The sequence below is a fragment of the Natator depressus genome, chromosome 1, assembly GCF_965152275.1.
Source record: "Natator depressus isolate rNatDep1 chromosome 1, rNatDep2.hap1, whole genome shotgun sequence".
In the NCBI taxonomy this organism is placed as follows: Eukaryota; Metazoa; Chordata; order Testudines; family Cheloniidae; genus Natator; species Natator depressus.
In genome coordinates, this window is record NC_134234.1 from 37,591,541 (window position 1) to 37,618,465 (window position 26,925).

General features: G+C 43.4%; 1 protein-coding gene across 1 annotated transcript in view; it reads left to right on the top strand.

Annotated features, from left to right (window-relative positions):
* DDX10 (DEAD-box helicase 10) overlaps window positions 1-26,925 on the top strand; it is a 336,928-nt gene that overhangs the window by 57,614 nt on the left and 252,389 nt on the right. Inside the window, exon 12 of the mRNA XM_074957670.1 lies at window positions 11,886-11,974. Coding sequence (XP_074813771.1) covers window positions 11,886-11,974 — 89 coding nt within the window. The remainder of the gene's footprint in view (window positions 1-11,885; window positions 11,975-26,925) is intronic.

The following is a 26,925-nucleotide window of genomic DNA, read 5'->3' on the forward strand; positions in this document are numbered from 1 at the left end:
TTTAGATATTGGGCCATGCCTAGATTATCCTTGACCTCCACTCCATCCTCAGTGTTTAGCGGTCCCAATTCTTCTTTCTTTGTTTTCTTCTTATTTATATGACTATAGAACCTTTTACTATTGGTTTTAATTCCCTTTGCAAGGTCCAACTCTACTTGACTTTTAGCCTGTCTCACTTTATCCCTACATGTTCTGACCTCAATAAGGTAGTTTTCCTTGTTGATCCCTCCCTTCTTCCGCTCCCTATATGCTTTCTGCTTTTTCTTAATCACCTCTCTGAGATGCTTGCTCATCCAGCTTGGTCTACAACTCCTGCCTATGATTTTTTTCCCCTTACTTGGGATGTAGGCTTCTGATAGCTTCTGCAGCTTTGATTTAAAGGCCTCCTCTACCTTTAGATCCATAAATTCTTCAGTCCAATCCACTTCCCTACTAATTTCCTTAATTTTTGAAAGTCAGCCCTTTTGAAATCAAAAACCCTAGTTGCAGATTTATTTTTATTAATCCTTCCATTCAGTTTGAACTGAATTAGCTCATGATCTCTTGAGCCAAGATTATCCCCTACAACCATTTCTTCTATGAGGTCCTCACTACTCACCAAAACCAAATCTAAAATGGCATCCCCTCTAGTTGGTTCAGCAGCTACTTGCTGAAGGAATCCATCAGCTATCGCATCTAGGAAAATCTGAGCCCTATTATTATTACTAGCACTCGTCCTCCAGTATATATCTGGGAAGTTAAAGTCTCCCATGATCACACAGTTTCCATTAGTATTTACTTTATTAAAAACATTAAAAAGGGCTCTATCCATATCCAAATTAGATCCCGGCGGTCTATAGCACACCCCAAGCACTATCCCAGGGGAGGCTCTAATAGTTTTCTTCCCCAGAGCATGCCCAGTGTATTTGGACTCCTTAGAGAATTTAGCTGCCACACAGGAGTCTACTGATCGTGTGAACAGTGATTTTGGAGGCTCATAGCTTGGCCAGATTTGGATGGATGTTTATGGGGATGCCAAAAGGCACATCCCTGTCAGCAGGGCAAAAACACTGCCAAATTTCAAATCCCTGCTCCAAAGCCTGGAGGTGCTCGAGCTTGTCAGTGAAATGGTTATAATATTTTAATATGGGAAAAAGTGTATTTTTCCTATACATCATTCTTAGCAACAGTTCAATTTTTTACTGAAAATTAAAAAATACTAGAAGGGCGCAGAGACCTGTCATGGGAAATCTCAGCCTGAAAATTTACAGTTTGGGAAAATAAATGAGTGATTGAAAATGGAGACCTATAATATGAAGTGTTGTGCTACTTTGACTCTAAGCATACCTACAAGTGCAACCAGTAACAAAAATTAGCATGTTAAAGTGACCTGTCAAGGGAAAACATGGGGGTTTGAGTTTTTTGCTACTTTCAGATGTAAAAATTTCTCCTGCTTCCTCATTTTACCTTCGAAAATAATTATGTATTTTATGTTGTAGGAGTATCTAGAGGCCCCAGTAGGGACCAGGGCTGATTGATTGGTTTTGTTGGATGATCTCTTGGGGTTCATAAGGGTATGGAAAACATTCTTACCCTCTAACTGAAAGGCCAGAAGTACTGAATCATTATCGCAAATGATTTCTCCCAAGTGTGTTGGTTTTAAACAGTCAGAATAAAAATAATTTCTCGTCTCAGTTTGGTTTCTATTTGTTCTGGTTTCCCAGTAGCCCCTAAAGTCTTCTAGGGCAGGTTTTGTTGTAAATCAAAACCGCCTGGGCCTCCTTTTGTAGAGCAGCAGCACAAGAGCCAGCAAAAAGAGCTGAAAACAGGGGAGTTTGAGTGGAGATCTGTTGGAGAAGGGAGACAAACCCGTGTTCCTTAGCAGTAATCAGTTTGTTTGTTTGCTGGCTTGTTTCAGTTTACAAAGTTTGGTGGTGGGCAGTGGTGTTGTGAGAGAAACAGAGCCTTTGATCACCACTGAACCTTGTTTGGGAGCTTCCCTAATCATCAGACCTATAAAGGCAGCCAACCGGCCAGCCAGTGGCATAGGAGCCGGCAAGCAGAGGTGAAAACAGAAAGTTTGAGCGGGAGTTTGTAAGGGGAGTTTGATGTGTTTGTGTGTTGTTTGGTGTGTGGTTTTTTTTTCCCTTCTTGACAGGCGCTTAGAAGGGAAGGTTATGACAACTACGCTGGCAGCAGTGGTAGTGACCTGAAAAAAGCTACCGTGAAGATGACTGGATGTGGAAGCTGTGGTGATGTACATTATCCTGAAGCAGGTACCTGAAAGGTGCTTTGTTTGAAGTGCTGCCTGATAGGTTTGATGGAGGAGAAGATCTGAAGTTTGGTGATGCAGACAGAAACTGTGGTGGGGTTTCGAAGGGGATTTGAGCAGGTGATGGAGGGAAGGAGAGATGAGGATCAAGACTTGCAGATGCCTGCTGGACTAGAGAACTGTGAGGGTAGACTGTTGGATGAAGAAAGTGGCCAGTGGAAGCAAGTGGCTGAGAACAAAGCAGAGGAAAAGACCAGCTTGTGAAGGGGGGAAGAGAGCTGAGGAACAGGTTTGCTGAGTTGGAAAATGAAGGGGAGAGGCAGTCAGTAACATAACATGGGAGAGCAAGGAAGAAGAGAAGTGTGGCTAGTGCTACAAGAATTGGGTAAGAGACAATGGCAGTAGCCACAGTTTGGAGCACCAGGAGGATAGAGGATGAGTCACAGAAGATTGCAAGTGAGAACAAAAGACAAAGAAAACTTGCAACCAGAAAGAACAGAAGGGGAAGGTCGAATAATTGCCCCAACACCACGAAGAGGCAGGGCTATGTGACTGGGGATTTCCTACTAAGAACAGAAAGGCCTGTCACCAGAGCTGATCCGGAGAACAGAAGGGTGTGCTGTCTGGTGGGAGCTAAGATACCAAAGGCTGAAGAGGATCCTAATGGGAGTGGAAAGAGTCCACTAACCAGCCTTTATGTGGGAACAAATGATATGGATAGATTCTCGTTGAGATGCATCAAGGAAGACTACGTCAGGCTGGGGAAGATGCTTAAAGAAATGGATGCTAAGGTGATCTTCTGTGGGAGTCTACCTGTCTGGCGGAGAGCAAAGGCAAGACAAGATTATGATGATTGACAGGTGGCTCAGGCAGTGGTTTTATAAGAGGGGCTTTGGAATATTTGACCACTAGCAGGACTGTTCTGATGGGATGACTTCACCTAGATTAGGGAAGGAAATAGACTTCTGGGATGGAGGTTGGCACAACTGATTGTCTAAAAGAGCTTTAAACTAGGAATTTGGGGGAGATGGTGGCGAGAGCTCATGTAATCTCCACACCTGATTCTAGTATTGAGTGGGAGGAAAATCAAGTAAAAGGATACAGCAATGGAGAAAGGAAGAATAGAGTGTAGGAGAATGGACAGAGGAAAGAGAATGACAGTCACTGTCAGGTAGGTGATACATACTGGTAGTAAAAAGATTGTACCTAATCGGGTGGGGATTCTGGGTGAAGAAAAGCAGAAACAGCTAAGATGTCTGTACAAAAGTGCAAGAAGCCTGGGTAACAAAAAGGAGGAACTAGAACTACTGGTGCAGGAAGTTAAACCAGATATTATAGGGATAATGAAAACATGGTGGAATAGTAATCATGATTGGAATACAGGTATAGAAGGGTATGCGCTGTTCAGAAAAGAAAGGTAAAGGTGGAGGAGTAGCATTGTATATTAAAGATGAGGTATACTGTAAAATTAGAAGTGATGGAATGGATAAACTGGAATCTGTTTGGGTCAAAATCACTTTGGGGAAGAAAGATAACAGAGGCTCCTCTGCGATAGTGCTTGGGATCTCCAACAGACTCCCAGGATCCAATTTGAATATGGATAGAGATCTCTTTAAAATCTCCCATAATCACACAATTCTCAATAGTATATTAATTTCCCAGGTATAGATTGGAGCACAAGTGCTGCTGATAATGGTAGGGCCCAGATATTCCTGGAGGTGATAACCGGCAGATTTTTTCACTAAATAGTCACTGAACTAACAATGGGTGATGCCATTTTAGATTTGTAGTAGTATTGGTAAGTAGTGAGGACCTCCTAGAACAACTGGTTGTAGAGGAATACCTTGGTTGGAGTGATCATGGCTTAATTCCGTTTAAACTCCAATGGAAGGATAAACAAAAATAGATCTGCAAATAGGGTCCTTGATTTCAAAAGTACAAACTTTAATAAATTAAGGGAATTAGTTATGGAAGTGGGTAGACTGAAGAACTCGAGGAGGTGGCTTGGGATTAATTTCTTTAAGTTTGACGAAGTATCTGAAGCCTGCATCCCAAGCAAGGGGAAAAAATTCGTAGGGAAAGGTTGCAAGCAAGCTGGATGAACAAGCATCCCAAACAGGTTATTCAGAGAAGGAAGAAAGCCTACAAGGAATGGAAGAAGGAATGGATCAGCAAGCAAAACTACCTCATCGAGGTCAGAAAGTGTATGGAAAAAGTGAAAAAAGCCATGCAGAGTTGGACCTTGCAAAGGAAATTAAAACAAATAATGGAAGGTTCTTTAGCCATGTAAATAAAGAAAACAAGGAAAGAAGAATCGCTAAGGATGGGGTGGAGATTAAAAATAATCTAGGTATGGCCCAATACCTAAATAAATACTTTGCCTCAGTTTTTTTTAAGGGTAATGGGGCGCTTGGGGGCCGTGGCTGGGTGGCTAATGGGAACAAGGATATGGAAATAGAAATTGCCACATCCACGGTGGAAGCCAAACTCAGACAGTTTAATGGGACCAAATTGGACAGCCTGGATAATTTCCATCCAAGAATATTAAAGGAAGTGGCGCATGAAATTGCAAGCCCAATAGCAAGAATATGTAATGAATCCATAAATTTGGGGGTTGTACTCTGACTGGAGAATTGAAAACATAGTACCTATATTTAAGGAAGGGAAAAAAAGGTGATCTGGGAAACTACAGGCCCTTTAGTTTGACCTCAGTTCTATGCAAGTTCTTAGAACAAATTTTGAAAGAGAGAGTAGTTAAAGACATGGAGATAAACAGTAATTGGGATAAAATACAACCTGGTTTTACAAAAGTTTTATATTGTGCCAGACCAACCCGATCTCTTTCTTTGAGAAGATAACCGATTTTCTAGACAAAGGAAGTGCAATAGGTATAGTCTACCTGGATTTTAATAAAGCATTTGATACAATTCTACATGGGAAGTTATTCCTTAAATTGGAGAACATCAGGATTAATATAAGAATATTAATATAAAAATTTAAGGAAGTAGTTTTAGGGGAGAGTGCAAAGGTTCATGCTGAAAGGTAAATGCAGGCTGGAGGGAGGTTACTGGTGGAGTTCCACAAGGATCAGTCTTGGACCAATCTTATTTAACATTTTCATTAAAGATCTTGACACACAAAATGTGAGTGTGCTAATAAAATTTGTGGATGACACAAAGTTGGGAGGACCAGAATTTCATATAAGAAGATATGGATGACCTTGAAAACTGGAGTAATGGAAATGAGATGAAATGTAATAGTACAAAGTTGTGTAATTAGGAATAAACAAGAATTTTTGCTGTAAACTGAGGACTCATCAGTTGGCAGAGACAGAGAAGGAGAAAGATCTGGGTGTGTTGACTGATCACAGGATCAGCTGCCAGTCTGATGTGGCCGTAAAAGAGAGGCTAGTGCAACCCTAGCATGCATCAGGTGGGTTATTTCCAGTGGAGATATGAAAGTATTATTACCATTATACAAGGCACTGGTGAGCCCTCCTGTGGAATACTGAGTGGAATTCTGGTCTCCCATGTTTAAGAAAGATGAATTCAAACTGGAACAGGCGCAGAGAAGGGCTACTAAGATGATCAGGAAAACGGAGATCCTGCCGTATGAGAGGAGATTCAAAAAGCTTGGTTTGTTTAGCCTAACCAAATGAAGGCTGAGGGGAGATATGATTGCTCTCTATAAATACATCAAAGGGATAAATACAATGGTGAGCTGGAGCTGGTTCGCACCAGTTTGCGCGAACCGGTTGTTAAATTTTGAAGCAGTTTTAGAACCGGTGGTTAACCTGCTTCCCTGCAGGGGGCCCTGAGGCTTTGATGGGCTCTGGTCGGGAAGTGATGTAATTCCTCCTCCGGCCGCTGGGGGCGCTGCGCTGCGGGAGCCATGTGGGCTGCCGCCTGGCCCTGGGCATGAGCCCTGTTGCTGCTGCTCCCCTGGCCATGGGGCTCCCGATGCTGCGTGGTGGGTCCCCAGCTGCTCTGCTAGGCCTGGGCTGAGTCCTGCTGCTCAGGCTGCTCCGAGCAGCTCTCCCCCGTGAGCACCCACCATTCTGCCCGCAGCCAGCCCCTGCCTCCAGCCACCCCTGCACCTCCTGCCTGCAGCCAGCCCCTGCTGCACCCGCACCCCCTGCCTCCAGCCAGCCCCGTCTCCAGCCACCCCCACACCCCCTGCCTGCAGCCAGCCCCTGCCTCCAGCCACCCCCTGCCCTGCCTCCAGGCACCCCCTGCCTGCAGCCAGCCCCCGCCTCCAGCCACCCCCACACCCCCTGCCTGCAGCCAGCCCCCGCCTCCAGCCAGCCCCGCAGCCAGCCCCTGCCGCACTCCCAGCACCGCCTGCAGCCAGCCCCTGTCTCCAGCCACCCCCGCACCCCCTGCCTGCAGCCAGCCCCTGCTGCACCCCCAGCACTCCCTGCCCACATCAGCCCCTGTCTCCAGCCACCCCTGCACCCCCTGCCTGCAGCCAGCCCCTGCTGCACCCGCACCCCCTGCCTGCAGCCAGCCCCGTCTCCAGCCACCCCCACACCCCCTGCCTGCAGCCAGCCCCTGCCACAGCCCCTGCCTCCAGGCACCCCCTGCCTGCAGCCAGCCCCCGCCTCCAGCCAGCCCCTGCCCTGCCTCCAGCCACCCCCACACCCCCTGCCTGCAGCCAGCCCCCGCCTCCAGCCAGCCCCGCAGCCAGCCCCTGCCGCACTCCCAGCACCGCCTGCAGCCAGCCCCTGTCTCCAGCCACCCCCGCACCCCCTGCCTGCAGCCAGCCCCTGCTGCACCCCCAGCACTCCCTGCCCACATCAGCCCCTGTCTCCAGCCACCCCTGCACCCCCTGCCTGCAACCAGCCCCTGCCGTACGCACCCCTGCCCTGCACACAGCCAGCCCCTGTCTCCAGCCACCCCTGCACCCCCTGCCCTGCCCGCAGCCAGTCCCTGCCACATGCACCCCCTGCCCTGCCCGCAGCCCCTGATGCACCCTCTGCCCTGCCCGCAGCCAGCCCGTCTCCAGCCACCCCCGCACTCCCTGCCCTGCCCGCAGCCAGTCCCTGCTGCACGCACCCCCTGCCCTGTCTCCAGCCGGCCCGTCTCCAGCCACCCCCGCGCCCTCTGTCCTGCCCGCACCAGCCACTGCCGCACCCCCTGCCCTGCCCGCAGTCAGCCCCTGTCTCCAGCCAGCCCTGCACCCCCCTGCCCTGCCTGCAGCCAGCCCCTACCTCCAGTCAGCCCCTGCCCTGTCTCCAGCCAGCCCCACACCCCCTTGCCTCCAGCCAACCCTGCACCCTCCTGTCTCCAGCCAGCTCCGCAGCCAGCCCCACACCCCCTTGCCTCCAGCCAACCCCGCACCCTCCTGTCTCCAGCCAGCTCTGCACCCCCTTCCCTCCCCGCAGCCAGCCCTGGACCCCCTGCCTCCAGCTAGCCCTGACCACACCCCTGTCTGCAGCTGGCCCCACGTCCACTGGTGCCCTGCAGTTCCCAGGGCAGTAACCCTGCACACATGCTTCAGTGAGGGGGGCAGGGAGCAGCTGGGACCCACCCATGTGCACACCCTAGGGTGACCAGGCAGCAAGTGTGAAAAATCAGGACAGGGTGTGGGTGGTAATAGGAGCCTGTATAAGAAAAAGACCCCAAAATCGGGAATGTCCCTATAAAATCGGGACATCTGGTCACCCTAGCACACCCTCAGGGAGTGGTGGGGACCCACACATGTGAAACAGAGCTCATTTCTAGTTCAGGCCCATCTTTTTAAAAAAGAACTTTAGGCAAGGTTAACATACATCCGTATTTTCCCAGACAGGTCTGGCTTTTTGGTTCTTAAATTGCTGTCCGGGAGGAATTTTTAAAAATTCCTCCCGGGAAAATACGGATGTATGGTAACCGTATGGTATTGGTACAAAAAATACATACTGGAGCACATCCCTAAAATCAGAACTTTTTATAGGGAACCAGTTAAGATTTTGGCAGCTCATCACTGGATAAATACCAGTGAGGGAGAGGAGTTATTTAAGGTAAGGTCCAGTGTTGACAGAAAAACAAATGGAATTAATATGGCCATCCACAAGTTTAGGCTTGAAATTAGATGGAGGATTTGTGACCATCAAAGTAATGAAGCTCTGGAACTGTCTTCCAAGGGGGGTAGTGTGGGTAAAAAAACCTAACTGGCATCAGGATTGAGCTTGATAAGTTTGTGGAGCGGATGGTGTGATGCGATTGCTTACAATGGCATGTGGTCCATTTGCAACTGCTATTAGCAATATCTCCAACAGCCAGAAATGGGATGCTAGATGGGGAGGGCTCTGAGTTTCTACAGAGAATTCTTTCCCAGATGTCTGGCTGGTGGGTCTTGCTCACATGCTCAGGGTCTGACTGATCTCCATATTGGGGGTCAGGAGGAATTTTCTCACCGTTCAGATTGGCAGAGCCAGTGGGTGTTTTTCATCTTCATCTGTAGCATGGGGCATGGCTCACTTGCTGGTTTGAACTGAGTAAATAGTGGATTCTCTCTAACTTGAAGTCTTGAAATAAGAATTTGAGGACTTCAGTAACTCAGCCAGAGGTTATGTGCCTACTACAGGACTGGGTTGGTGAGGTTCTGTGGCCTAAGATGTGCAGGAGACCAAACTGGATGGTCATGATGATCTCTTCTGGCCTTAAAGTCTATGAATCATGAAGAAATGGGCACAAGTCCCTTTTTTCCCCTTTACATTTGACTTCTACCAAGCAGATGAAAACACACACTTCACACAGGCCAATGTGGAGAAATGTTCTGCCAGTAAGGGTGAAAGAGTTGGGGAATCTGCTCTTCTCTCTCATAATCTTTAAAAAAATGTTAAGAAATAATGCTACTAGAATGGCACTTGATTTACCCACCAATAGTTGAGGCTACAGTTATATCATGGAGGTCATGGAAGAGACAGAATCCATGACTTCCAGAGATCTCCATGACATTTTCCGCTTCAGCCCCAAGCTGTCAGCGACAGGCTTGCCCCGCCACCCCCGCAGCTCCCAGATACTGGGCAGAAGGGGGACCCCGGAGCTCCCAGTAGCTGCCCAGCCCGTTTGGGGAATGGGGAGGAGAGGGACCCCCAGCAGCTGTCCATCCCCTGTGGGCATCGGGTGACCCCAGAGCCCCAGTAGCTATGGGTGCTGGACCCTCCTTCCTCCTCATTTTATTAGGGATATTTTTAATAAAAGCCATGGACAGGTCCCAGGCAATAAACAAAAATTCAAAGAAGCCCTTGACCTGTCCATGACTTTTACTAAAAATATCTGTGACAAAATCGTAGCCTTACTAATAGTTAAATACAAAGTGGTAACCGCACCAAGCATTTTCATGCTGTAGAGACTCTGGGTTGCAATTACTTAGCTGCTCTTCTGCCACCAGTATATGATGATATAAGAATTTGCAATTTATGCTCCTAATAGATTGTGTACTTTGTCCACATAGTGAATGAACAAGGCTTGAGGCTCAGGAAAACGTGCACTGAATGGGACCCAAATCAAAGAACAGGTTACAGGATTATTGGACCACTACACTTAAATAGGAAGATCTAGAACAGGGGTGGGCAATAATTTTTGCAGGGGGGCCACTCCACAAATTTTGATAAGTTGTCATGGGCTGCACGTTTCTACTATATTAATGGAGGGGATGCGGGGTCTAGGAGGGAGTTGGGGCACAGGAGTGAGCTCTGGACTGGTGCAGAGTGTTGGGGTGCAGGAGAGGGTGAGGGGTGTGGGCTCTGGGAGGGAGTTTGGTGCAGGAGGGGGCTCTGGCTGGGGCAGGGGATTGGGGTGCATGGTCTGGGAGGGAGTTTGGGTGCAAGAGGGGGTTCTGACCTGGGGCAGGGGGTTGGGGTGCAGTAGGGGGTGCGAAGTACAGGCTCTGGCTGGGAGGCGTTTTTAACAGGTGGCTCCCGGCTGGCATTGTAGCAGGACTCAGGCAGGCTGCCTGCATGCTGTGGCCCCATGCTGCTCCCAGAAGCGGCTGTGGCCGGCTGCTGCTGGCATGTTTCTGTGCGCCACTTGGGGGCAAGGGGGTAGCGGGTCTCCATGGGCTGCCTGTGCCTGCAAGCACTGCCCCCGCAGCTCCCATTGGCCAGTTTATGGCCAATGGAGCTGTGAAGACAGTGCTGGGGGAAGGGGCAGTGCCCAGAGCCACCTCCCCCTGCCAGGGGTGCGCAGAGACGTGCCAGCAGCAGCTGGCCGCTTCCGGGAGTGGTGTGGGGCCACAACACGCAGGCAGCCTGCCTGAGCGCTCCGCTGCGCTGCGGGACTTCTGGCAGCCCGAACTTGGAGATTGCGAGGGAGCAGAGGAGGCCGGACAGAAATGTTAGTCGGGCTGAATCTGGCCCATGGGCTGTATTTTGTCCTCCCCGATCTAGAATGATACTCAAATTATTATATTATATTTTGGCTCATGTTACAAACTACCATTTAATGAAGATCAGATCAGCCTTTCCTTTTCTACGTTGAATCCTTGTACATGTACAAGCAAAACTAAAAGATTAAATTCTACTAATACTGCAAAACAGGAGAGAAATTACCATATTAACATCAAAATTTCTGTGGAGATGAAATTAAGTCAATTTGTCAGCAAGTGTATATATTGAGTTTTGAGTTATTTATGAATAGATTTAAAGTTTTTTTTTTTTCATTGGGGGGAAAAAAAGAAGTCAAGTCTGCTTTATTGTGTCTCAGACAACAGGAGGCAACCTCAGAATTCCATGGATGAATTAACAAAGAAGAGACAGTCATGTAATTTTTCAAGTGATGCCCCAAAACAAAAATTACAGAATGGTTACACTGGTATAAACAATGATTTACTGAATGACACACATGAGTTATCAATTGTTTTACTGCTTTGTCAATGCAGGCTACCCAGTGTTATAGCAGTGATTTTTCTGGTTTTTGATTGCAATCTTGATAGAACAAAGCTGTAAGCAGAATCTGCAGCCAAGGTTGTTTCAACAGAGGAGTTACAGGGAAGGAAAAAACCTCTCATAAAACAAATTCTACTAGTTGTTAAAAATGGTTTCCAAGGATGGAGCAAAGAGCTTAAATTGTAAGAAGTAAAGGAGAGATGATTTTGGCAAATGAGGGAAGCGTACGTAATAAGGTAGAGGGTGGGAAGCAATATGAAATAAGTGGACAGACTAAAAGTTTGAGATGGTAGGAAAGAAGAGGAAAAATACCAAAAAAAAAAAAAAAAAAAAAAAATCCAAGTTACTGTGCTACATACTGTGTCACTGCTGGAGATCTTTACATTGGTTTAACTGAGATATTCTAGTCCAGTAACTTCATATTTTTTTTTCTCCCAGCTTTTGAGTAATACATGAAATAGTCTCCTCTTTCTAGCTGCTCTCACAAGCGTATTTTGTGACTAGCAAAGCTACAGCTACACACCATTAGCATAATGAGCCAATTAGGCTGCTCTGAATGAAGTACTGAAATATTAAGAACTAGATCTTCTTATAATATGATTCTTTTGTTGAAACTGTGTGGATAAATAAGTTCTTAGACAAAACCAGTATTAGAATTCTCAACTTTTTTCTGGTTAGCCAAATGGTATAATGTTAATATACAATTAATTGAATGAGAGCATTTTTCTTTTCTGTTTTAAAACACTTTTCTTCTCCTTTCAGTGTTTTGTATCCTACTTGCGTTCAGTCTACCTAATGAAGAACAAAGAAGTTTTTGATGTGTTTAAGTTACCTCTAGCAGAATATGCCCAGTAAGTACAGTATTGAAAGTGAAAAACTTACCTTTTTTCCCCTGGTATCTTCAACTTTGGGTTAAATAACTGTTTTACCATGTTCACAATTAGAATCTTAATGTGTCTTATAACATTTTCCTACTAATGTAGTTTTTGAACATTTTTGTAGACCCACATTGTAGGAAAAATGTTATTAAAATTGTACATTGTTCCACAAAGAGTAGTAACTCACTGCAGTAAAGACAAATATTGTAATACATGATACAAAAGCCAGAAGTAATGAGATAAAAATGTTTTCACATCACAATGTTCTATTTGATTTTTTTTTCCCTCTGTCAATGACACCCTTGAGCCTAGAGTATCTCAGAAGGATGTTAAATAGAGGCTATTAAAGTTAGACATTTCTAAATCAGCAGGTCCAGATAACTTCCATACAAGAGTTTTAAATGAGCTGGCTGAGGAGCTCACGGGGGGATTTGAGTTCCAGAAGAAAGTTAATGGTGTGCCAATATTTAAAAATGATAAATGGGATAACCTGGATAATTGTAGGCCTGTCAGTGTGACATCAGTCCTGTGGAGGATAATGGAGTGCCAGTACAGGACTTGATTTCATAAAGAATTAAAAGACTGTAATATAATTAACGCCAATCAACATGTGTTTATGAGAAATAGATCCTGTCAAACTAACCTGATTATCTGTATTTGATTAGATTACAAGTTTGGTTGATTAAGATAATAGTGTTGATGTAATCTACTTCTGTAAGGCATATGACTTGGTACCACATGACATTTTGATTTTAAAAAACTAGAAAGATATAAAATTAACGTGGCGCACACATTAAATGGATTGAAAACTGGTTAACTGATAGGTCTCAAAATTGTAATTGCAAATGGGGAATCACCAGCAAATGGGGGTGTTTCTAGTGGGCTCCCTCAGGGATCTATTTTTGGATTGTGCTATTTAACATTTTTATCAATGACTTGGAAGAAAGCACAAAATCATCATTGATAAAGTTTGCAGATGACACACAAATTGGGGGAATGTTAAATAATGAAGAGGGCAGGTCACAGATACAAAGTGATGTGGATCACTTGGTAAAATTGGTGCAAGCAAACAATATGCGTTTTTAATACAACTTAATGTAAATGAATACATCTACGAGCAAAGAATGTAAGCTATAGTTGCAGCATGGGAGACTATCTTGGGAAGCAGTGACTCTGAAAAAGATTTGGGGATCATGGTGAATAATCAGCTGAGCATGAGCTCTTAGTGCAATGCTGTGGCCAAAAGGGCTGATAAGATCCTTGGATACATAGGCCGGTGAATCTTGCAGGAGTAGAGAGGTTTTCTTTTCACCTCTGCATTCAGCACTGGTGTGACTGCTGCTCGTGTACTATGTCCAGTTCTGGTGCCCACAATTCGAGAAAGATGTTGATAAATTGGAGAGGGTTCAGAGAAGAGCCATGATAATGATTAGAAAACATGTCTTATCATGATAGACTCAAGGAGCTGTAGGCCTGGCTTACCGTGAGTAGTTAGACATGGGTAAGACTTCATTTCTTGGGAGACAGAAATAAGGGAGGTAAATGGATCAGCTGACTGGAAGCAAAATGTCTGTGTAACTGATAGGTAAGGGGGCCAGGAAGCTAAGAGAGAGAGTCTGTACTAGCTAAGATAAGGGGGAACACCCAAGGAACCATTTACAATGGACAAGATAAGCCTGGAACGTAAGATGATGTAAAGGGTAAGTCATACATGGCCAGTACGTGGACAGAACATGCTGTACAGGGATCGGTTCTTACAAAGTAACCAAGTCAATCCCAGAACATGTGATGCAATGCATAGTAAATGCAATGTAATGTGTAAATTTCTATAAAGGAAAAGGTTTTCTGTGTAACTTTAGATATGTTATGCCCTATACTCAACTCTTATGGTTGAGTCTGAGCAACTTAACATAGCTTTGCCATAAGCCAGATAAAGGAATCTGAATGATGAGACTGGAGGCAAACTGAGTTCTTGGGAACCAAATGGAAGAGGTCTTGGGGGAAGTCCAACAGACGCTCAATCTATTTAGTTTAACAAAGAGAAGTTTAAAGCGTGGCTTGATTAGTCTATAAGTACCTACTCCAGGAAGAAATATTTAATAGTGGTCTCTTCAAGCTAGCAGGAAAAAGGTATAGCACTATCCAATGGCTGGAAGTTGAAGCTAGACAAATTCAGATTGGAAATAAGGTGTACATTTTTAACAGTGAGAGTAATTAACGATTGGCACAATTTAGCAAGGATTATGGTAGATTCTTTGTTACTGACAAATTTTAAATCAAGATTGGAAGTTTTTCTAAAAGATATGGGGAAGTTCTATGTCCTAGTTATACAGGAGGCTAGATAATCACGATGGTTCCTTCTGGCCCTGGAATCTATGAGCTCCTATTGTGACTGTCCTTTTTATGAGTCTGTTGCCTGAAAAAGAGGGTGTAATATATAAAGTGTGACGATGATACATTGCAGCTTAGTTTTTGAGTGTAATGGAAGCATTGTTCCTTGAAGGTAGATGTCTTTTAAATGAGGCTCACTGTAGTTGGTGAGCCATAATGCCTGTGTGTGTGACAAAAGGGACTATGACGCTCTAGAATAGGTTGTTTGAAATATTATTCATTTTAGCGTGTAGTTATCTGTGTCATTGCTATCAGAGTATAAAACTGGTCAAGACCTCATTGTATTTACACTAAAGCCGAGGCTCATATTGGGCCATGTTGAACCAAGTCTCTGACTTGCTGCCCTTTCTTTGGATGCTGCCCTTTTGTTCTCCAGAATCTCTTCTGATTTAAAAGAAGAAAAGTAGGTCTTTAGCCATAATGCTTTTGTAGATGTGCTTGACTCATAGTCAGAGTTAACTGATGCGTGCTTGCTTTTGCAGATATGCTGAAACAAACCTGGGGAGGTGTCAGCTCCCCTGTTTGTTTCAGTGGGTTTTTTACACATATGCCCAATGATCTTAGAAATGTAGTGCGGAAGGGACCTTGAGAAGCCGTCCAGTCCAGTCCCCTGCACAGAGGTAGGAGAAAATACACTTAGAGAGACCATCCCTCACAGGTGTTTGTCCAACCTGTTCTTAAAAACTTAGTGATGGGGATTCCACAACCTCCCTTGGAAGTCTGTTATAGTTAGAAAGTTTTTCCTAATATCTAACCTAAATCTCCCTTTCTGCAGATTGAGCCAATTACTACTTTCTGTACCTCCAGTGGACATGGAGAACAGGTGATCACTTTACTCTCTATGACAGCTTTTAACATATTTGAAGTCTGTTACCAGGCCCCACTCAGTCTTCTTTCCTCAAAAATAAATATGTCCAGTTTTTTAACCTTTCCTCATAGGTCAGGTTTTCTAATTTATCATTTTTGTAGCTATCCTCTGGGCTTTCTCCAATTTCTCCACATCTCTCTCAAAGCATGAGGCCCAGAACTGGATGATTTAAATGTCAGCAGTGGTAGTTCATTGTTGTTCAGAGAGTGTAAGAAAGGTGAGGGACTATATAAAGACTTGTGTAATCTCCTGGGAATGGCAACCCATGTTTGTGCCATGAGTAGCTGACTGTTTGGAGAGGAGTGCAGTCTTGAGGATTAGAGTGGCTTCAAAGGCAGGATAGCCAAGTTCATAGGTCTGGCATTATTTAGAGGCAGTGCGGCTGAGTGGATAAGACTTGGATTAGCTGTATTAGAATTTAAATCTCTATTCCCAACTCTGCCAGTTTTGACCTTGTGCAACCTCTGTAATTTATTTGTAAAACCAGGGAAATATATTTGCCTGGTTTTTAGTATATGTTCTTAGTCTTGTTCAATAAGGGCTGTGAAGTGTGTGACAATACAACAGAAATCAATAGATGTGAGACTTAGGGCACGTCTTCAGTGGCAATGTTAAAGCGCTTTAACGTGGTTTGTGTAGTTGCGGCACAGTGCTGGGAGAGAGCTTTCCCAGTGCTCTTAAAACAAACAAACAAACAAAAAAAACCGCCACCACCTCCACAAGGGGCATAGCTACCAGCGCTGGTGCACTTTCTATACTGGCGCGTTACAACGCTGAAACTTGCAGCGAGAAAGTTGCAGCACTATAAAGTGTCAGTGTAGACAAGCCCTTAAGCTCATAGTCTTCTGGCTACCAACTCAGTGCACCTGACTGGATGGTGTAATGGACCAGGCAGCCGTATTTGACTGAATTTTGCAGGACATTATGCATTTCAGAATTCTGAAGAGCTCTACACATAGGTCTCACCGCTACTTACATATTGTGTGTGAGTGCATACATACAAATTCAAAGCAAAGTTGGAATAGGAACTCTTCTTTTGTCTTCAACTTCTGCAAATATTTTTATAAAAATGTATTCTCTCTTTCTGGAAGGACCTGTTGCCTGCTTGACAGATGTTACTTCACTGGAAATTCTGCAAATAGTACACAGATTCAAATTTGTGGGAGTTAAGCAGTTTGAGTGTGAGGTTATTGCCCTTTGTTTCTCTGCTCACTGCTGTGTAATCATAGTGAACTGGCATTCTCTCAGTCTTCTCTAATGGTTCCTTTGCAGAGAGGTGGGTTCGCCGCCCCCCCCCCCCCAATATTCTAGAGGTTTATCATCTTGAGAGCTGGTACATTACATTACTATCCTCTGTTGTGGTATTGGCTTATAACACATTGCTACCAGTAGTCATTAGCTGGAGGGAGTCTCACACAAGCCTCTTGTTGACAAAGCCAACCTTTAGGAGTATGTCTACAAAGCAGCTGGAAGCTGTGATTCCCAGATTGGGTAGACATATATGCTGTAACTCCGCCTAAGATAGCGTGTTAAAGATTGTAACATGGCTGCAGCTACCTGAGTGGCGGCTCAAACTAGCCACCTGAGTACATTCACAGGGGGTTGGGTGGGATTAGATTTGTGTGGCTAGACCATGCAGCCCCTTGTGCCTCTCTGGCCATATTGCTATTTTTAACCTGCTGTCTTGAGTAGAGACATCTCCCAGTCGTTCTATAGACATACCATAAGTTTAATTAATGAGAATATCTGCTTTTGTTTAAACAAAAATGTGCGTCTTTCACTCTGGCTTGCAAAGACAGTTTTGAAAACTTTGATGTATAAACAACTGGCAGAGTGGAGAGGAAAAACTTTTTGGACTCCCCTTCAGCAGGCGGAGACTAGAGTTGGGGGGTGTGTCAGAGGAAATCTAAAGATCCCTCTTCACATATACATCCTTGTTAAATGAGGCAGCTAAGTTTGGGCGTTTGATTCTTTGTAAAATTCTTAAGCTGGCCCTGGGTGTCTTTGTGTGATGGTGGAAAGGTCTTGATTACGCTGCGGAATGGGAGGAGCAGCAAAAATAGTTTTAGGCCTACTCAGAAATGCTTAGGCTGTCACTCTTTGTTAAAATTTTCAGCCCTCTGGGACTGAGCAGGCATCTGCCCCACTATGGGTATGCTTGCCAATGCTATGGCAGCTGCTGAAAAGGGAGCTCTTCCTTTGTACATTCCCCATCACAGCCAGGAAGAGCTAATGGGGAATGTAGCATGTAGCCCTCACTGCCCAGCCCCTCACTGGCAACTCCAGCAGTGCATGTGCAGAAGGAAGAGAGGAGGTGAGGCCAAACTCCTGCTGTACTAGTTCTGTGGCTGCTGCAGGCTACCTCTTTCTCCACAGTTATCTGCCTGCCAGGGACAGACTGACCTGAAGAGCTGGAGGTAACCTGGAGCTCTGCTCTGCTCTTTTTGCATCAGCTGTACCTTGACCCGGCCTCTCATGAGAGCTGTTGGAGGTCTGTCCACCTTATGAAGCAAAGATCACTCATATCCACAACTGACCACCCAGCTCACTACCAGTGAGCACCTTTGTTGCTAGCTGACAAAGCAAATTTTGATGGAATCCCATGTTGGTGTTCTGGCAGCATATCGCTGATGAGCAGTGCTCCTGCAAGCACTTTTGTGCCATTGGCAGCATAAGAAGTGTTCATGTTGACCCTGATTGTTTGGCACAATGTGGCTTTCACCACTGTTGGTGCGTTAGATTTCTCTGTTATCAGCGAGTCAGTGAATGTCTTTAGTGCTGTACATATTACCAGGCCTGTATCTGGGTCAGCTCCTCTTTCATTTCCTCTCAGCTGTGCATTCTCAATACAGGGATTAATTTGTGTCAACCTTAGAATTTTGCAGTTCTTAATTACCAGGCATAGGGCCAAACCTAGAGATTATCATCTTCATAAGGGTTGATGGAAAACCACACTCGATGTGCCTCTTTTTGGAATCACATTGCAGACAGTAATCTACCTTCTGAGAAACTTCCTAATGTAGTTCTGGGAACATTTCTAGATGCAACCTTCTATCTGTCCAGACCACAGAGTCCAGGGCTCTCAGCTAAGGGTCTGCACTTGGTTACCTACTCTTGTCATTCATACTCCAGCAAACAGAAGCTGAAAGGTTCTCCTTAAGTTTGGGACCATGTGTGGATAGGTTGCTCTTTAGAAAACATGGTCCCAACCCATTTGCACAGGTCCATCCATTTATCAGAGTAAGACCTTAACTAAACCCAGTCAGTTCCCATCACTTCAGTTGGCTGTAAGTACTTGAACTAGTAGTGGAGTTTGGAGTAGCTCTGTGAGGAAATCATGTGTGATTGAATGGGAAATGAACACCAGCACAGCTGCCAGGTACTAGTATAGGAGAAAGGCTTAGTATTACACCATACATCACTGGTTTTCAAACTGGAGAGTGTGCCCTCTGGGCGGGAGGTGGGGGTGGGGAGGTACAACAGGATTGTCGGGGGAATGTGAGGACCTGACTAGTTGCTGAGAGTTCTCTTGCTGACTTGGTCTCCTGCTCCAGTTCCTGCCACTGCTGCTGGGCTGGAGAAGCAGGGAGAAGGGAGGGGCAAGGAGCAGGGTGGGGGGAATGACCTCTCCCTGCATGGGGAGTGTGTGTGTGTGTGTGTGGGGGGGGGGGGGGCTCGAGGGGAGGCATTCCAGCTTGCTCACCTTCTTGGAGGCTGGTGTGTGTGTGCCATGTTGGGAGGTAGTTCCTCCCTGCTCACACAGGGTCTTGCATACCCACCAGTACGCACATGCTGCCGCTGGAGGAGCCTGATGGTGTCTGAGGTTCCCATGGGTGGGGAAATGGGGAGGTGTGGCCTGGCTGTCTCTCTTGCTGGGGCCACCTGCCTTGGGTGTGCCCTGGCCCATGGAGTGACAGGGTGGTCTGGCTGGGAGGTGGGCTTCCGGATTCCAGGCATCTACAGAGGTGCTATTTCTGCTTGATGAAAGGGGGGGGGGGGGCGGGGCACATGGGATGTGGGTCTCCACGTGGTGGACACAACAAATAAAAACTTCGGGAACCTCTGCCCTATATAAATGACCTAAAGTTGAAGCCTACCAACTTCCTGTAGTAGAAGTTGTGGTATATGAATTTAGTTTTTGGAAACAGAAGAGAATGTACTGGATCCAGGCAGTTTCTACTTGCTTCATTTGAGGAGGCAGTGAAGCATGTATTTTACAAATCACAATGTGTTTGTGTAGGTAATGGCAATAATATAAAAATGCATACCTTACGAAATGACACTGTTACTGAGGAAATTTTCTAAGCAAAAAGCCCACACTCACTTGCTCTCATCTCTACTTCCAGGCAGAATGCTAGCTGAACAGGCCTTGCAACAGACCCTATCCATCATCCTGCTCAGGTCCTGTTGGACCAATGAGGAAAGAAAATTCTAGACAAGGGCAATCTAGAGACTGCAAACTTGAGCGCTCCAGGGATATACAGCAAACAGAGAAATACACTCAAAAATACATGGGTCCCAAACCATATAGGGATTTATATTGCCGGAAGAGGCACAGGTCTGATTTTAGATTCAGGAAAACTCAGTTACAATATAGTAATTACAAGCCTTAATCCACTGCTAGTTGTAAAGAGCTAGAAGCTATTTGAGCTCAACAATTTCCTACCTGGAATGTAGACAGGGCAAATAATTTTCCTAAGGATGCTAAGAAAACTTCTTAGCTGAATAGATACAATTTCTTATTGTGAATAAGATTGGTCATTGTCAAAGAACTATCAAATAGATAATGCCGCTAAAGCAGTTTCACAGTTAAATTTGGTTATTAATCAGAGCCGCCTGGATAGTCGGTTAACTCAGATTTGTTACTGGTTTGATTCCCTCCAGTTTCAAATTGTTTGCTGCTCTTGCCTTTCAAAACATTTTTATGTAGCTGTTTGTATAGGCCAAATAATATGCAAAGGGGGAAGGTTTTATGCAGGATCAGCAAATAGTATCTTCTCTTCTGGAAGTTTCATTTTTGCAGGATTTTTAAATGATCCTCTGCCTCTGATCTGCAGTTACAGATTCCAGTATGATGTACAAAGGTGTTTGCCTTTTTCTTTTTGTAGGTCAGCTAATCAGCTTCTCTAAAGAGTTATATCTGCTACTTGGTAAACTGTCTCTATCTCTAAAAGAAAAGGAGTACTTGTGGCACCTTAGAGACTAACCAATTTATTTGAGCATAAGCTTTCGTGAGCTACAGTTCACTTATGCTCAAATAAATTGGTTAGTCTCTAAGGTGCCACAAGTACTCCTTTTCTTTTTGCGAATACAGACTAACACGGCTGCTACTCTGAAACCTCTCTCTTTCTCTCTCTCTGGAAGAGAGAAATCTGGTACAGAGGCAGCAGCAATGTCACTGTAACTTCACATAAACTAAATGTGAATACAAAAGTAAACCTTTCTGGCTTGGTAGGTCTGCAACAAAATTATCTGGTGCAAGAACAGTTTCTGTCATGAAGGCTAGACTGGCTCCAGACTACTTCCCACGAGGAAGGTCATTTTTCTTTTGAGAGAAGTGGGAGAACTGTGCCCAGCTTCTGACTCAATCCAAATCATGGTTTATTAAACTTGCTCTTTCAATGGAAGCACACATAGCCCAGGATCTTCACATTAGGATGAATTCCAAATACTCCAGTAAGCACAAAATGTTAAATCTTAAGGCAGCTAGGTTATTCATTTCTATAAGGTTTTATTTGAACTGCCCAGAAAAGCTGTATACTGGTGTTTACTTGGATAGAAAACAAAGCTTGTATCATGCTTTAATCCCCAAAATGTCACCCCTGAAGAGCTTTCTTTCCTAATCTCACCTAAAAATAATTGTCAAAATTATTGTCACCTGGCTATCAATTGAACTAGTTATCTCAGGATTGTAGTTAAATTCTCAGTTCAGTTCGTTGTGTGGATGGTGTCTGTCCCAGTTTTCTTTAGATGCTGCGAAAACTTTGTGACTGTGTCAAATGTGATTTCATGCACATAATACTAGAGAAATTCAATTTTGGTTTTAGCATTGCCTTCAGAAACTGGTTGAAAGTCTTATACTTTCCACTTAAATCACCCTCCCAAAAAAGTCATCCCTGTTTTCCTGACATCAAAACATGAGATGAGTTTGTCCTTTATTGATCCTGTTCTTTGGCTTATTTATTTAACTTCTTGTGTTAACAACTTGAAGAATGGATTCAGATGTTGTTTCTTACAAGATTGTTGTATTCTAGACATTACCAACCTTCATGCTTACCTGCCTCCTGAGATTAAAAACCAACAAAAATTGAAGAAACCCTGGGAGAAAGGCTTAGGGAGACTTTGAGCATCCAGGGTGACAGTGTTCCAGATTGTTCCTAGTGTGGGAGAAATTGTAAAGTAAAGGACTGTAAGCAAGACAGACATGAGCTTTTGAGGAGTGACAGCATGATGGGAAGTGTTTTGGAGACTGCTGTTGCTGGGATGAGCAATAATGCAAGCCAGAGTGCCTGATTCGATGTGAAGAAGTGTGAGTCACAGGTTTGAAAACTGGAAGGGACCATTATCCTCAAGCATAATAACCACCTGCATAATGGAGGCCATGGAATTTCACATAGTATTAATTTCTGCATCAAGCTCACATCTGGTAGCTGAGCAAGAGGATATTTTAGGAAGATTTCCAATCTTGATTTAAAGATGTCAAGGGATGAAGAATCTGCCACATGCCTAGGTGTGAGTTGTTCCAGTGGATAATTACCCTCATTTAGAAATTTGTGCCTGAATTTATGTAGCTTCAGCTTCCAGCTCTTGTTTTGTTTTTGACTAGATTGAGGGGCCCTCTGTCAGAAATGTTTCTCTGTGTAAGTACTTGTTGACTGTGATGTAGGTTGTGTCTTAACCTTGTCTTTAGTTTACCAAATAGACTGAGTTTTCTAACTCATTCAGTACAAGGCAGACTTTCCAGCTGTTTTTGGAACCCTTTCCAGTAGTGCAACATCCTTCTTGATGTGTGGACCTTACAACTAGACACAATATTCCAGTAATAGTCTCATCAATGTTACATACAGAGTTAATACTCCTACTTGATATTATACTGCTTATGTACAAGACTCACATTAGCTGGCTTAGCCACAGGACTGCAGTGACAGGACATGTTCACCTGGTTATCAGCCAAGAACCTTAAAACCTTGTCAGAGTCGCTTTTTTCCAGAATGCAATCTCCCATCTGGTAAGTATGACCTACGCTCATCTCTAGCTGTATGATCTTGAATTTGGCTGTATTAAAACACATGGTGTTCTGATGAGCCCAGTTATGAAGCAATCCACATAATTTTGAATAACTGGCCTGTCATTGTTTCCCACTCCACTGATTTTTGTAATCTGTAAATGTTACCAGCAATGACTTTATATATTCTTTCAGATCATCGATAGACACTGAATATGATTGGGTCAAGAACATATTCCTTGGGGGAATCCCATTAAAAATCCATTGTTTGAGTTATGATTCCCCATTTACAATTACTTTCTGAACTCTACTGGCCAATTTTTAATCCATTTTATATGCGCTGCATTGATTTAGTATAGAGCTAATTTTTACGTCAGAATGCCATGTGGTATGAACTCAAATGCTTTACAGTGTTATATTTATAAGCCAAACTTGTAGTTTTGTCAAAAAACAATATCAAGTGTGTTTGACAAGACTTATTTTCCATAAAACCATATCAATTTGATATTAATTATTGAACCACCTTTTAATCCTGATTCATTTTGGTCTTTCCATGATTTTGGCTGAGATTGATGTCAGGCAAACAGTTACCTGAGTCATCCTGCTTACCTTTTAAAAAATAGTAGCAAATTAGCCTTTTATGTGTTCTCTGGGGAACGTCTCCAATATTCAAGATTTGTTAAAGATCAGCATTAATGGGTGAGTGCTCCTTGATGGGTTCTTTTAATCTTCTTGGGTGTAAGTTACTGGGTCCTGCAAGTTGAACTGTAACTGTTGCCATTTAACATCATCTTTGGTCACGGAATAGTGGAGGCAGAGTCATGGAGGTTGCGTGGAAGGCTCAATAGCAGTGAGAACAAAAGGAGATGGATTTCAAAGGTAGACTGCCACAAGACATCTCGGGCTGTCTTCACTGAATTTTTTTTATTGTGGGGTAAATAATGCGTATGAATTCCCCTGGTAAAAACATAATAGAGAGATAGCGCTTTAGTGTTACTGTGAAGTAAGCTAGGCAAAGTCAATCAGAGGGAAGAGGTGTAGTGCTAACCTTGCCAAGCTACCTGATGGTAAAACACGCTGAATGCCAAAGAAACAGGGGATAGTTATCTCCTAACACAGTGAAAACTAAGCCCTTGAGATTATCTGAGGGGGAAATACGAGTATGACTGTAAAGTGACCACTTGGAGACTGATATTTGGCGATTCTGATTGAGGCCTTGTCTATAAATACACATTTCACTAATTTAAATCACTTTCTAAATTGATTTAGTTAAACAGATGCAAACTGTGGGGGACCAGGGGAACCAGGGAAGGATGGTATAGTCCTCATTTGAGTATCTGACATGCATATATAGCTGTACTCGTCAAAGGACCAGTAACTGCCACCTGAACACCTCCATCAGAAGACTCATTTTTCTTCAATTATTTTTAACTTTTAAACCAGTAGTCCTGCAACTGCACTGAGATTATTATAGACTCCAGATTTTACAACAAATTGCAGCAAAGGAAAAGAAACTGAAAGCCCTTATTGCTAATATGGAATTTCTGAGAAAGAATTGTCTGATTTAAAATTTTTATAAAGACAAAAACCATTCTTCAAGTCAGTGCAGAGTATTTTGGAAGGACATGGCCTCTGTGGATATCTGGGAGTAACAAGACAGTTGTTGTGTTAGTTAATTGGGAAGATTTAGTAATATAAATAATTAAAAGCTGCAGTTACTTGTGCAATCAAGATTTGGTTAAATAAAATGCATGAATAGGCACTTTACAATTAAAAAGTTCCAGGACTAACTTTAAAACTTGTGTACTGAATGTATTAATCCAGTGTGAAAGTAAAGGGGTAAATATCTTCTATTTGTTTCACTGATTAAAGGCACCTGCAAATAGTCTGTGGTATTATCTCATGTTTTGTTTAGAGATTTGAGTACTGAGATAAGAACTAAGGCCCAGCTTTGCAAATACTAGTTTGAATGGCACTATTCACATAGTTAAAGTTAAGCATATGGGTAAATGTTTGTACCAAGGCATAAGTAAGAGACCTATTTAATTGTTACAAGTATTGTAGCCTCCTTTTGGCTAAAAAATAAGCTACTTGTAAATAGTCATTTCAGGAATTTTTAACTTGTCAAGTGTGTGAAGTTGAGATATAGAGGGGGATAATCTGCAGCTCAGAAGAGAGTCTGAGTGGAGGGGTTTGGTTATTCCAATAATTCAGAAGTCATGTGGATCCAAATAACTAGCATCTAACTTCAGTAGAGTTGCTAAGTGCCCTACAAAAAATTACCAGTACTTGAATTGGTAACCAATTTGATCACTTGCAGGTGACTGACAGTTGGTCCTGGCCCCAGATCAGAAACCATGTATATGCTGTTTCTTGTTGAATTACAGAAATGATATCAACCTCAAAAATCATGACATAGCCCCCAAAATATTGAGATTTAAAAAGAATAGTTAATTTAATTTGCCTTCTACTTTCTGAGCAGGATGCACTCCTCGTTTTCAATCTTTTCTCTGAGCTATGAGGGTTGGAAACTTATTTTTTTTAAATGAAAGTTTAGATTTTCAATCCTGGATTCTAGTATCTTGGGGCCTTAAGAAAAACATCAGATATAGTGAGACTTGTGATGAAATCATGATATTTGGCAAAACTGCAAACATAAAAATTGATTACATATATGGTACAATATATAGCAGTAGAGTAAGTTATCACTCTCAGGACTTTACCTAAAGTTGAAGTCACACTTGTGTGGCAAAGATGTTGTTAGTAAAATGGGAAAAGTACTCTGCAAAATTAGCATTTATTTAGCATTTGCAATTGATTAACTGACTTTTATTCACACAGAAGTTTGTAAGCTCTTTGAGGCAGGAATCATGTCTTCATTTATGTTGTACAGTGCCTATTATAATGGGGTCCTAATCCTGATTTGGGCCGCTAAGGATTACTGCCGTTGTGTTAAATCTGCTTCATTTCACCATTTCTGTTCCACTTAGCCAATAAATTAATTTGTAGAGTTCAGTTTTGTTTCCAAGGCAATTAATAATCAAATCTTAAAATTATTTTAAGATAGACAATTGTTTCCTTTAATATCACAAGTATGTTGCATATAAATCCTTTTACTACTGGGCCTTTGGTGAATGTGCGCAAGGCACTGAATGGAAACTTCCCTCAAATGATCATTCTTACCCTTTTTCTCTGAAATGCCCCGCTCAGACCCCATTGTTGCTAATTGCTCCTGGAAGAATGTGTATATACGTAATATATAATCTTGAATGTACTGTGATTGAGAATACAGAAGATCAGGCAATATAAAATATTTAATTGTCCTACAAACTGGCAGGCATTTTCAGAGTTTGTGGAGAAATTCAGGTGTTGTTAATGACCTGCAAAGGAAAAAACACTAAATGTATTTATTTCACCAGTAGGTACTGAATGCCCTAGTAACCAAAAGGAAAGGGGCATTCAGTAAATTTCATAATTTGACAGAAGGGAAGTTTGGGGCTGTATTTTTGTGGGGGAAAGATAAGGGACTTTTAGTACATACTGTGTATACATTGGGAAAATTTAAACTCTCACTTCTGAACATTTTGTAGTAATTGTGTTTTTGGCTAGTTTGTCCTCTGTGTGTGCTTAGTCTATGGGCATGAGTGTGCATGATGATTGGTTGGGTTCCTGAGCCCCAAAGCTAGGCAATACTGTTGTGAAGCATTCATGATGGTGAACCATCATAGCATCCTTTATATACAGAAGTGTCTTAAATGATAAAACACTTTTTCTTGTGGTTCTATATTGGTACGACACTCAGGAAAGCTTTAAGGAGACATTTAAAACGATTCAAACAGAAAAGTGGAGAGAATTTGATGGATGATGCAATACATTGAAACAGCAATTTTTCTTCAAGTGCTAGTCTGTATATGTATTCCACTATGGGTACATATGTACTTCGTGCATCTGAGACCAGAGAATTTTTGCAAGAAGAGTCTGTAGGTCCATGCCTGGACCTATGCCAAGCACTGAAGGTATAAGGGGCAGGGCGGACTACAGCCTCCCCAGTTCATTCTTACCACCATTTGGCCTGAGTTGTAAACTTTCATGTCTGGAGTTTCTCTTTTCTCTTCAGCCTGATTCTTGTCTCCAAACCAGTAGATATTTCAAAATTTAATGACCATAGTCTACAAAGTCTGTGTATAGAAGCTGTCACTTTATGGTACTGGTGTATCAAGAACCACATCACCCTATTGACAGTGTACCCTCCAGGAACCCAAAATTAATTGGCAAACAGTCTCAGCAGACATTTTGCCATCTATCAGGAGTGGGAGTTTCATGATTCATGGTGCACGGCATTTTAACTCAGTGGGGAACCCCTGATTGGAACCTGTTTGCCTCCCTGCAAACAGGAAATGCAAAATATACTACTCCAGGGTAGCTCAAGGAAAGCATTCC